General features: G+C 40.6%; 1 protein-coding gene across 1 annotated transcript in view; it reads right to left on the bottom strand.

The window, feature by feature from the left end:
• Positions 1-13,565, bottom strand: part of si:dkey-119f1.1 (Structural maintenance of chromosomes protein 6-like) — a 44,330-nt gene that overhangs the window by 11,110 nt on the left and 19,655 nt on the right. Inside the window, exons 12-22 of the mRNA XM_049473389.1 lie at positions 12,318-12,406; positions 12,075-12,239; positions 11,496-11,674; positions 10,397-10,598; positions 9,086-9,200; positions 7,559-7,719; positions 6,786-6,921; positions 5,727-5,807; positions 4,241-4,411; positions 1,159-1,296; positions 46-191 (exon numbers count right to left, since the gene is read on the bottom strand). Coding sequence (XP_049329346.1) covers positions 46-191; positions 1,159-1,296; positions 4,241-4,411; positions 5,727-5,807; positions 6,786-6,921; positions 7,559-7,719; positions 9,086-9,200; positions 10,397-10,598; positions 11,496-11,674; positions 12,075-12,239; positions 12,318-12,406 — 1,583 coding nt within the window. The remainder of the gene's footprint in view (positions 1-45; positions 192-1,158; positions 1,297-4,240; positions 4,412-5,726; positions 5,808-6,785; positions 6,922-7,558; positions 7,720-9,085; positions 9,201-10,396; positions 10,599-11,495; positions 11,675-12,074; positions 12,240-12,317; positions 12,407-13,565) is intronic.

Here is a 13,565-nt window from a genome sequence, read left to right as displayed (position 1 = left end):
TCACTAGTCAGTTTTCCATTAAGAACGAAGTGTTGATGTACAGACCTTATTATGGTGTCCCTGTCTCCATGCTGTTCTTGCTGTGTGATAATTTTACGTTTTAAATGGTTGATCTCGGTGTCGAGGCTCTTGGCTGTTCTCCTTATATCTATTCGCTCGGGGGAAATCTCACAGGCCTTTTCTGTGGACGCCTGATAAACACAGAGCATAATAAAACATTAAGGCATTTCTGATGAAGGTTTAAAGAGAGAGAGCATACTTTTTACAACTTATTTTAATAACCACAATATATTAAATATAAAGATTTTTATTATAGTATTTGATAAACATCCAGTCCTGCATTTCATGCCTGCAAACACATCCCAAAATAGTTGGAACAGAAAAAAAACATTTTGCACTCTGTAATGTTGCCATTACATCTCACCACACGTTCATGATTTCTCTTTACAAATCATTGGTTGTTCAGATCAGTAATTTCAGTTAAATATATCATATATCAGATGAACACAGTGATATTTAAGAAGTAAAAAAAAGTTTATAGGATTCATAGAAAGTGTGCAATAATTATTTAAACTAAATTAGGCAGGTGCATAAGTTTGGGCCCCCCTGTTTTCGTTTTATTAATTTAAATAACTTAAGCTCTAATTACTAGAACACAAAATGTGTTTGGTAAGCTCATTGACCCTTGACCTACATTCACAGGTGAATCCAATTATGAGAAAGTATTAAGGCGCCAACTGAAAGTTTTTCTCCTCTTTGCATATTCTCTGAAGAGCAGCAACATGAGAGCCTCAAAACACTTAAACTCTCAAAATAACCTGAAAACAAGGATTATTCAACATCAGGGTTTTTAGGGGAAGGATATAAAAAGCTCAGAGATTTCAGCTGCAGTTTCCACTGTGAGGAACAGAGTGAGGAAATGAAAGAACCACAGATACAGTTCTAGTTAAAGACCTGAAGTGACAGAACAAGAAAAATCTCAGATAATCAGAGAAGAATGATGGAGAGAACAGTTATAGTGAACTCACAGACCTCCAGACCAGCTCCAAATACCTACATCATCATCCTGCTGCAGATGGAGTCACTGTGCATCACACACGGTAAGGTTGTGCACAAGGTGTGTAAAACCCTTACTTACACACTGCACTTATGTTATACCTGTAACTGTTGTTCCTTTTCCTCCAGTGTGTTTCTCTGTGTCTGGATTTGGGCAATGTGTGTTTTACGCTTCTCCTCATAATGTTTCTTATGGTGCTTGCTCTTCTCTACTTCTTGATCACTCTTACTCAGCTCCTCCTGCACACAAACAACAGCAGCCCCCAAACAAACAAACAAAAACACAGATGAATAAAATAAAATCATGTACAATAACAAAGACATTACTACAGCTACCAAACCAAATCATATTTATTTAGATAAATTACAGAAATGTGGTTTTAGGACAAAGAATCAGACAAAACTCTGAACAAACAACACAGAACCTCCAGTGAACAACAGAGTAAAACTCCCTCAGAGCTGCAGGAGGAAGCCTGACCTCCAGTTACACTGACGGTCAGATGAAGTCACTCATAAAGCACACGGGACAATATTAGGCTTTTAATGATTTTCTAAGTCAAATAGAACATACAATAGGTATCGTCAACAGAAAAAATACAAATTTGGAGCAGTGATACTAAAACTCACATTATGGGTCCTATTTTAGTGATCAGGTGAGCTGTGCACTGTGTAGCTTAATTTAGGGCGTGTCAGAGTGTCTTTGCTATCGTAACGATCAAGGGCGTAGGAGCGGGTTTGATATTGGGGGGGGGGGGGGGGGGGGGGACACATTTGCTAATATGAACCAAAGCCCAAAGCCAAACCTTTAATCCTAAATAATCCTTTTTTTCTGTATTCTGTATTTATTATTAGTTACATCCATATAAAGGTAATTTTACAACCTAAACATGTTACTGCTCATTACATTTACTGTTGCTAGAAAAAATTATACGTGAAAGGTCTGAATAATATACATATGACAAAAACTGATCAGTTATCAGCTAATATTTAAAATAATAACAGATTTGATTATTATTATTATTAATTATGTATTGTATGTTGTATATTTACATTTTCTCAAAACTGACTAGCATTGTGTCCCGCACTTTTAATTGTTTCTACTGAAAGCACCTCTTATCATGGTGTCCTTTTATGAAACGTAACTTTACGTTTCATAGGGATTTTTGTCAGAAGTTAATAATAACGTTAGACGTCAGGACATGTGTTCTTACTGTAAACTACAAATGAACAGAAGTCAGATTAGATCAGTGTTTCTTAACCCTGTTCTTCCATATTCTATTGCATACTCCCACTGTTCTGCATATTGTAGAGCTTTCTCTGCTTTAAATGCACATAATAAAGTAAGTGATGGTATGATGTGTCTAATACACTGCTGGATATACATAATGATTGATTTATGATCAATAGGGGGCTAAGAGATCTTAACAGGTAAACTCAGTAAAGGACTGTTCATTAGCTGATCAGTTGGATCTGGTGGAAAACACAATTTTAAGGGCAGTGATCAGGGTTAAGAAACTGCTTTTAACTACCAACATTACCCAGTGTTGTACTAAATTCTGTCTATCCCCTACATCCAGCTTCTAGCTGACTGAGTTATCTAAATGAATGAAAATTAAATAGGTATTAGCTAGTCAGGTACAGATTAAGCTGAACATGATATGGTTTTGTTTTTCCTAAACTAAGCTAATTCCAAAGCTAGTTCCAAAGTTAAGCTAACTGACTGTCACAGGCTGTAATTTATGAAGCACAGAGTTGGTATGTTTTGATTAGTGCATTTTTAACCAGCTATCAGAAACATAGCAGTTTACATGTTTAGCCTAGCGTTACCTTTCTGTTAGAAAAATCTCCGTATATTCATACCTGGTTTAAAATCATCTGCTGTATTCCGCGCTGCTAAATCTCACAGCAGGGGAGGGGCTCCCCCCCACCACTCTCCTGTGCGCTGCAAAACCAGCAAGCTGATTGGCTGTTTCTATTGAGAGGCGGAACTTAATTCCTGAACCGATTCTGTCCACGAAGCGGGAGTCGGATTCAGCAGCGGATTCGGCACAAGCACAGCGGCACCTCGCTAGCGACAGAAAACACTGAGGGAGCTGCAGAATTAAGTATCTCTCTCTCTCAAAGATGCATGTGGAAGGCGTGAAAATAGACTGCCTCTAACATAGCAATTAGCATCATTACGTGATATGCGCAGTCTGCAAGATTGTGTCCATTGTCTTTAAATTGGCCAAGAACTAAGTTATAGGTATAGTTATCAAGTTAATTATAACTACAATCAGGAAGCCACTTTGACAAAATTGAACAGGAAGTTCTCCTTTAACAAAACAATTTTTTTTTAAAGGTGAGAAACATGCCAATACCCCAAACCAGTGTACCTGTGTCCAGCAGCTTAATCCAACTTTTTCTTTAACTACAAGATTCAACTACAGAATTGAGTCTTTGTCTTCGATCATTCAATGGATCTAAACTCGCCGCTTCCAGCGGTTCCAGAATGCATGAGTCTCAATCTGAATCCGATCAGCAACAGCAATTTACTAACCTGCTAGCCCTGATACTCATGTGCCTTTGAGTGCAAAGGAAAAGTAAACTTGCAGGGCTTGAACTCAGCTTGAATTAATAGTAGGTTAATTTAGGATGTAACAGGTAAGAGACCCATTAGTGTGTCACTTGCCATTCTGTTCAAGAGTCAGGTGAGCTACCTGGACGTGGATCTCCCAACGCTCAGGAGGAAACGGACTCGCTCTTTCACGCTGTGGAGGTGCTGCAGCAGCTAATTTACGGAAACAGCAAATCAAACTATCTACCATTTTTAAGGTAGCAGGAAAAAAAATGGTCCGGCAACAAAAGTGAGTAGATAATACTAGAGCATTATGTAGGAAAGCCACAGCAATAATTTCTGAACAGATGCATCATCTCTTCCTTATAAGGAGTTTGAGCTTCTCCCTTCAGAGCCTCTGATGAACAAAAAGTGTTCGTCCGCCATCAAACACTTTAACAAATCACACTAATTTGTACCGGACCTGTATGAGTTTGTCATTTATTGAATTTTTATTTATATTTATTGATCCTTTCTGCTGTGCTGTACTGCAGATGTGTTTGTCATTTAAAATGTTCATTTGAAGATAAAATCCTCAAAAACAAATTCTGGGTTTGGTGGGATACTAAAGCCTCATTGTGTTCTGACCTTAATGGGTTCTGCCTCCTCAGCCACGCTGTTTAAGGTCTCTCTGTGCTGCCGGTACAGCTGTTCTGCTTCCTCGTGCACTCTCTTCGAGGTGAGCATCTGCTGCCGCGCCGCCTCACACTCCTCACGACACGCATCTAACCTGCTGCTCAGCTCCCCCAACTCATCCTCCTAAAACACACACACACACACACACGCACACACACACACACGCACACACACATATATATATATACATATACATATATACACACAGAGTTAATAACCAAGGTTATGAGGGTTAGTGCTGCTGCTGCTGCTGCTGCCGTCAAAATCATTCACATTCAGTGAAAAATTACTATACTTACATTTTTCAGATTATCAAACTAATTTCAATATTAGACAAAGATTTAAAAAGATTAGACCTGAGTAAATATAAAAATCACTCTTTAAATGACGATTTATTTATTAAGGGGAAAAGATATCCATAACAATTGAGCCCTGTGTTAACAAGTATGTGTCCTCCCATAAATTAACTGTGAATAAATGGCACTTTTTGGAAAGCTGAGTTCAATTTCACTTCTAACCACAATCAGAACTGATTACTGATTCCAGACCTGTAGTATCAATAAATCACTTAAATAGATCCTGTCTGACAACAGATGAGAAAACAAAGTTATTGATCAGTAGCTCCACACCTCCTTGCTAGAATCTGGAGAGCCCTGATATTTAAAACGAGACATTAATTTATCCTTTAAGCTCGGTTTAAGGGATCTTTATAGTTTTAAAAGATTGTGGGGAGAGAGCGGAAATTAGTGACATCCTGTGGTAAAGTATGGAATTGCAAGTAAATGCACAACCCATCCTCACACATATTAGCTCATACCACATAAATAAAGATTAATAACGCGAGAGTAAGGAAGATTAACCCTTAGTTCTTTAAACAGATTTTTTTTGTCTGCATATATATAACGTTTCCTTGCTTTCCATATCTTATTATTCTTTATAGGTACGATATGTAGTATTATTTTTATTCTAACGTGTGTATTTCACTCGGTTTATTTTTATTTTATTTGTAATATGTGTTTTATTTTATATTAATTTTTAAATGAAAAGGCTAGCTGCCTCTCATTGTTCAATTCCCAAATTATAGCATTTTTCAGCAGAACAATGCTCATCCACACACAGCAAGGATTTCCCAGGAGCATCTTCACCAGAGTGCAGCACTTCCTTGTCCTGCCCATCTTTTTATCCCAAGGAACTAGAGCCTCCTTTCACTTTTACAGATTTTACACAATAAATTCATCCCTTCACTCTAATTCTGTAAATCACTAAACACATCTTGGCGCATTATTTCTTTGGCCAATAAACACATAGATATTAAAGATATTATTCCTGTAGATATTATTTGCAGTTTTTGTACTGAACATCACTACCCTGAAGAATTTAATCTTACTCTTCAGTAACACATGGTATTATAATATGTAGAAATAGTGTAGAAAGTTACCAGAGGCTTCAGGTCCTCTGACTGCGGTTCCTCTACGTTCCTCAAGTCATTGATCTCCAAACGCAGCTTTCTGCAGCGATCCTGCAGCAAAACCAAAAACACCCAAAACACAGAGTGGTTTTACAGTGTATTTCACAATCACTGCACTTATAGAATAATGCCTGAACCAAGCCAAATAACAATGTGAAGAGTTTTAGATTCTTGTTTTTGAATGAAATGATAATTATTGATTATTGTTGGATCATTAAAAGCTCAATAATGTGATGTTTTCGTCTTATTAATTCTACACAGAAAAATGTATACTTGTAGTAGTCGTATCTCCTTTGCTGTCTGAAGTTCTGTACTGTATAATATAATGCTGCTTAAATTACAGGTATATTCTCAATTAATTACTGAATTATTATTATATTTCAATATTGTTCAGATATATGTTAGTGATCTGTAGGCGAGGCGTGCACCGTGTAGCTCCGTGCGTCACTTGCCATTCTCTTTAAGAGATCTCTGTCTTTGGTGGATTGCTATTGTAACGGTGCAGCTACCTGGACGTGTCCAACAAACTCTTCTCAGCAGAGGAAACTGAGCTGCTGGTTGACGCTGTGAAGGAGCTCCAGCAGCTCATTTACGGGAACAGCAATGTTATTTTATTTACTATTCTGTTTATTGTTGATGTAAAAGTTGGGTTTGTGCTGCTGTGTGTTCATGTGTGTGTAATAAGCGAGGATGTAGGCGCAGTGTAGCGCAACTGTGTTAAAGATAGCGATGACCGTCTGACTGTTGGTGTCTGTCTAGGTTGTATTCAGTCAGTGGAGCATCAAGATAAACAAAACTCCAGAAATTTGCCTGACCACCACACCATCAGTGTAGGTGTATTCTTAAACTTTGTCTCTATTTAAATGATGCAAGCAAAAGGTGTTTAAATGAGTTCAAAAAGACAAAGGATTTTATGGAGAGTATTTTAGAATCAGTGATTGTTGAGCATTTTTCTGACAGTAAACAGGACAAAAGTATAAAGATGATTCAGCAGAAACCACTGTAAACAAATCTGAAGTGAAAGTTTACCTTCACTGTTTTGTGATCATTAAGAGCTCTCTTCAGCAGAGCTTCAGTCTGACGAATGTTGTCTTGAACGTCTCGAACCTGCTGCCTGAAGCCCTGCACCTGCGTCTCCTGAGTTCTTATAGCTGCTTGTAAATTCCTGCAGAGCGTCAAACAGATAAAGAAAAGCTGAATATTAATTCATAAGCAGAAACATATTAATGAGACACTGAGCAAAGAGAAAACTCCATGTCATGTTGGAACAGGAAGGGGTCGTCCCCAAACTGTTCCCGTGATATTTGGAGCATGAAATTGTCCAGAATTAAGAGTTTCTTTCAGCAGAACTAAAGGACTGAGCCCTACTATTGAAAATCAAGCATCAACCATAATCATTATCCCCCCTCTACCAAACTTTACACACTTGGTACAACACAAATCAGACAAGCACCGTTCTCCTGGAAACAACCAAACCCAGACTCGCCGATCAGATGACCAGACAGAGAAGAGGGGAACACAACCTCCACTACTCTCGAGTCTTTTACACCACTGAGCGCTGGACATTAGCGGCATCCTTAGATTATTAGCAAAGAAATGATCATCGAAATGACTATAAAAATAATTAAACAGGTGATAAACTGACCCATATGATGTACAATCCCAATTGTAAAATGTACAATTAAAAATTTTAGAATAATGCCTTTTAATGCTTTTAAAATGTTATCAAATAACTGACCATAGAATGCCATATAACAATCCTCTGATGTAATTCATGAGTAATTAAATAGCTGAAGTGGTACCTGATTTCCTGCTCCACGTCTCGGCTGAGGTAGTGCGCCCTCTGCTGGTCTGAGGAATAGTAGCGGTTGCTGTAGACCTGATCTCCTTCACGAGTAAACGCCTCTCTACAGTTACGAGGAGGATTTCCTCCCTGCATCACTCTCCGAGCATCTTTACTGTTCTATACACATAAAAACATTCAGATCAATCCCAGTCAGATCCCATTACTGCCGTCTTTACACAGTTTATTTTCACCTGTTTAATTAGTTCAGAAAAATACATCTCAACTGAACTTTAGGAGCTTGTTATGGTTTTGTTATGACAGTTAGCCATTGACAGTATCATAATGAAAAGCTTGTTTTCTTTTACCATATTTTTCGCACTATAAAGGTGCACCGGATTATACAGCGCATTTTAAGAGACACTTCAAGGAACATCTAATTCAGCTGGTCCTACCCCAATTTACAAAGCCAAATACCCAACCCACTCGTTAGGACTCCGCCTTCCACTAGTGATGCCCGAATACTAGAAGCAGGAGAGTAAGACTAGCACATGCCTCCTCAGACACATGCGAAGTCAGACTCCGCCTCTTTTAGAAACGCTCAGAGGAAAGCGAAGCGACTTGGTTCTGATACATCAGCTCACAGATGCAGCCCTGTGCTGAACGACTTCACCCTTTGGAGTACCAAAGAGCACCATCTACCCACCCAGAGAGAACAAGGCCAACTGTGCTCTCTCAGGGCTCCGGCAGCTGATGGCAAGCTGCATGACCAGGATTCGAGATCTTCTGATCATAATGCCAGCTGGACCACTCGGAGCCCCTAAAGACTTTCTTCAAACAAGCGCTGGATGTTAATCTACACAGATTTCTCTCTTGAAAACTGTTTATTTGGGAGAGAAAAGCGCTTCTGTTTATTTACAGTAAGCTTAGATTTACATAGACTGGAGCATTAGCATGAATTAACTAAATGACAAAATAAAAATGTTGGCTTAAGTGTCAGATCACATTTACTTTATATTAAGGGTTACTTAAAATTTAAGTACCAAACACATTTGATCAAAACAGAGAGTTGAATTCAAGTGAATAGTGATGTGATCCAGATTATGTAGGAACACATAAGGAATCATGTAGTAACTTAAGTGTTAAACAAACTAAGTATTTAGATTCTCTTATCTGGAGAGCTGTTAAGTTGTGGTTACTCTGGTTGGCTGGTAACTCTGATAAACGTATCCTTTCCTGGGGCAGCCCTAATGAGGGCCAGTGGGGCAATTTGGGGCAAGTAATGAGGTTTTAAAGCTGGCGAAAAAGGACTAATTTAAAAAGCATTTGTGGTTTAGGAAGGAATTTTAATGCATCCAGAACATCTTTATGAGAAATGGATTCCGCCTGTTTTGGACCAAAGACAGAAAGGGTCATCATGCCAGTCTGTCATAATATGGGGGTGTGTCAGTACACTTCATTAATGCAGAAAAAAAATCCTCTTAAATTTGATCTTGCTCACAAAACATTTCGTAGTTTGATAAATGAGATGATAAACAGTACTTACTTTAATAAGCAGCACAGTCTCTATTCCCCTCATATCAATCAAGCAATTGGCCACCACTGGGTTGTCGATGTCCAGGGCCTGAAGAACTGTTGGGAATTCAGGATGATTTACAGCCCTGTAACAGTAGAGAGAAACCAGTGAATCATTTTAACTGTATTTTTATCTTTACTATTGTTAAAGCAGGGGTCTGCAATTTAGTTTGGCCGCGGACAGATATTTTCCATATATTCTGTTTTGTAAAATGAAGTGTAATGGGATGTAGTGCTACAGACTAGTAGCTCTCCAGCCCAGAGGGTTGTTGAACCCAATTGCAGAACAGTTGATCTAAAAAGCAGGTAAACCCGCGAAAAAAGGAAAAAATAAATATATAAATAAACACATTGCTTGCGCAGTTGCACTCCAATACACTACTGCTACAAGACCCGGCTAGTGAATAGGGACACCGCAGGGAAAAGTGCCCTTATAAGGATATAGGGAGCCCAAGAATGGGCAGAAAAATGAGAACAGTGGAAACTAAAGTAACACCGAGCACAACAGAGAGACAAGGGAGGAATGTAAACAAAAGCTCGCCAGAGAAGCATTTAATTATTTTTTTTATTATCGTACATTATAGTTCAAATAATCTCACGGGCCAGATGTTTCATGCTTGCAGCCACATCTGGCCAGCAGTAAGCCTATTGCCGACCCCTGCTTTGGATGATCAATATATCTGTAGATGATGCATGCATCTTCCTAAGAAATGAGAACTTTCTTAGAACACTGATACATGTATAAACACTCATATTAGAGAGAGGAGAGACTCATAGCTTTATAAAGGGAAATGGATGAGTTAGCAGCTCATATGTGGAGCATCTTTTGCTGGAGTGGAGAGTAAACAGCTGCTCTGAAGTTCATGCTCAGCTCCAGGAGGAGAAAAAAGGACAGGTGGTTTGCTTTTGCTGTTTTTACAGCTATAGCTGCACAGATGCAGCGAGAGATGCAGTGTGGGTATGAGAGAGAAGCATGTAGCGCTAATGCTAATGCGTTAAAACAAAAAGACGCATTAGCATTAGCGCTAACAGATTTGACTGTTTACATTCATGATGCACATTCGTGGATTGGATACGTATCTGATTTAGGACCACATATTAAATTGACTCAAATCTGATTTGGAAAAATCATCATTATCATTCATGGCATGTTCACACAGCCATAAAAACTCAGATCTGAGACATATTGAGCAAAAAATAATAGATTTAAGTCACTTTAGCCTTAGCTTCCCTGTGTTTGAGCCGTGGTAAGGCCCGTATTCACGCTGCACTGTTTTTATACCTGTTACTGATGTTGTACGGCGTTTCAATAAATTCACTGACAATAATCTGAGGTCTTCGTCCCTGTGGGAAGCTTCTGATCATCAGAGCCTGTAGAACTCGCTCATCTGCGTAGTTATCACAGCAGAACGCCAGCATCAGAGCCTTCAGACAGCTCTCCACTGCAAGAGCATAGTCTGCATCCTGCAGCCGGATACAGAATCCTGCACACAAACCACAGAGAAATCACCTCAAAATCACACACAATAAAAATCACTTCACTCACAGATAGGGCTGCACGATATTGGAAAAAAAATGTACATTGCAAATGTTCTTCTTTCGGCAATATACATCACAATATTAAAAAATGCAGGATCCATGACGTCACCAGCCCCACCCACGCACTGTTATGCGTCCTGACCAATCAAGAGTCAGAGCCGAGCTCTCAAAACCAGCATAAACGTCCTGTTTAAGATCATCCACAGCATCTCAATAATCCAGACACTAACTAGATCCTCCAAAACCTGCATTTAGTTTTATTAATCCATTCAGAGGTGATTTGGGTCATTGTCCTGCTGCAGAACCCAAGTACTCCTGAGCTTGAGGTCATGAACAGATGATCAGATATACTTCTTCAGGATTTTCTGATAAACAGCAGAATTCCTGTTTCCATCTATTACAGCAAGTTATCCAGCAGCTCCATATCATCATCATCACACTACCACCACCATGTTTTACATTCAGTATCATGTTCTATTTCTGAAATTATGTTAGTTTCACACCAGATGTAACAGGACACACCTTTCAAAACAATTCCACTTTTGTCTCGTCAGTGCAAAGAATATTAACCCAAAGTTCTTGAGATCACCAAGAACCATCATTAGTGAATATTTACAAAAAACAATAAAATTCCCTTTGAACATATCTTGTCTTTGTGGTGAATTTAAGTGAATATAGGTTTAAAAGGATTTGTGAATAAACATATTCAGTTTTTATTTATGATTTACACAGCGTCCCAACACTGGAACAGTTAAAGTTACAAATAAAAACAGATATGAACTGAAACCGTTTTGGCTGTTTTTGTTTTTTTACAGTGTGGAAACTGTGTTTTCTGGTCTTACCAAGCGGCCCAACAGGTTTTTTGCGGAACTGTCCTTTGCGATGAGCTTCGTCTATAGCGGCTAAAAACGCCGGCATCTGCTCTCCAAAGCGGCGGAGTCCACCGTGCCTACTGCCCTCCAGAGCAGAGAGATCACGCTGCTTAGAGTCTACAGCACGCTGCAGATCCTGCTCCTCACGCCTGCACACCACAGACAGACAGAGAGACAGACAGCACAGAGAGACAGACAGCAAACAGACAGAGAGACATACAGACAGCAAGCACACAGACAGAAAGTTTAGTTTAACTGTAGTTACCGCTAGCAACACCTCCACGGCAAAATCTGCACACTGTATTATCTAACCGTAACACTAGCGCATTAATAACCAGCAGGTTAGAAATATACATAACTGATGATAATCACAGTAGCCCTGTAACCGATCATGAGCGAATAAAAAAACAGCCCAGGTAATTTATCTACTTTTTACTTTTAATGTTACAACTTTATGTAATATTACAAAACTATGTAACTTCATGTAATTGGTTTATAATCAAAAACAATGAAAAACCCTCTTGAACCAAACCCAGATGTTGTACTGACCTCATCCTGCTGAGGTTGTCTTTGGAGCTGGTGCAGGCCTGCTGGAACTGATCGATCTGCTGGGCCAGCGTGGTCTCCTGGAAGATCAGAGCATCCAGCTCAGACTGGAGATGATCCATCTGCTGCACGCGGGCCTGACTGTCCGCCGCACTCGACTGAGTGATGCTGAGAGAGAGAGAAACCATAAATCAGCTCATCCCACACGGCGTGAACACAACACGTACCTGAACACTGAGAGCACACCTGAGCTTCAGCTCACTGATACGCCGGGCCAGCTGCTCTTTATCCCGCTCCAAGTCCCTGACCGCCGTCTTCTGCCTGTGAAACGCAGCCTAAACCACACACACACGCACACACACACACGCAAACACACACACACGCACAAACACACGCACACACACACACACAAACACACGCACAAACACACACACGCACAAACACACACACGCACAAACACACACACGCACAAACACACGCGCACAAACACACGCGCACAAACACACGCGCACAAACACACGCGCACAAACACACGCGCACAAACACACGCGCACAAACACACGCGCACAAACACACGCGCACAAACACACACGCACAAACACACACGCACAAACACACGCACGCACACAAACACACGCACGCACACAAACACACGCAGGCACACAAACACACGCACGCACACAAACACACGCACAAACACACGCACAAACACACGCACAAACACACGCACAAACACACGCACAAACACACACACAAACACACACACACACACACGCACACACACACGCACAAACACACGCACAAACACACGCACAAACACACGCACAAACACACGCACAAACACACGCACAAACACACGCACAAACACACGCACAAACACAAACACACACACACACGCACAAACACACACACACACGCACAAACACACGCACAAACACACGCACAAACACACGCACAAACAAACGCACAAACACACGCACAAACACACGCACAAACACACACACAAACACACACACAAACACACACAAACACACACACAAACACAAACACACACACACACGCACAAACACACACACGCACAAACACACGCACAAACACACGCACAAACACACGCACAAACACACGCACAAACACACGCACAAACACGCGCACAAACACGCGCACAAACACGCACACGCACGCACAAACACGCACACGCACGCACAAACACACGCACGCACAAACACACGCACAAACACACGCGCGCAAACACACGCGCGCAAACACACGCACAAACACACGCACGCACAAACACACGCACAAACACACGCACAAACACACGCACGCACAAACGCGCACGCACACACGCGCACGCACACACGCGCACAAACACACGCGCACAAACACACGCGCACAAACACACGCGCGCAAACACACGCGCACAAACACGCGCACACGCGCACGCACACACGCGCACGCACACACGCGCACAAACACACGCGCACAAACACACGC

The sequence above is a fragment of the Astyanax mexicanus genome, unplaced genomic scaffold, assembly GCF_023375975.1.
Source record: "Astyanax mexicanus isolate ESR-SI-001 unplaced genomic scaffold, AstMex3_surface scaffold_37, whole genome shotgun sequence".
Classification (NCBI taxonomy): domain Eukaryota; kingdom Metazoa; phylum Chordata; class Actinopteri; order Characiformes; family Acestrorhamphidae; genus Astyanax; species Astyanax mexicanus.
This window is presented reverse-complemented; position numbering and strand designations above follow the sequence as displayed.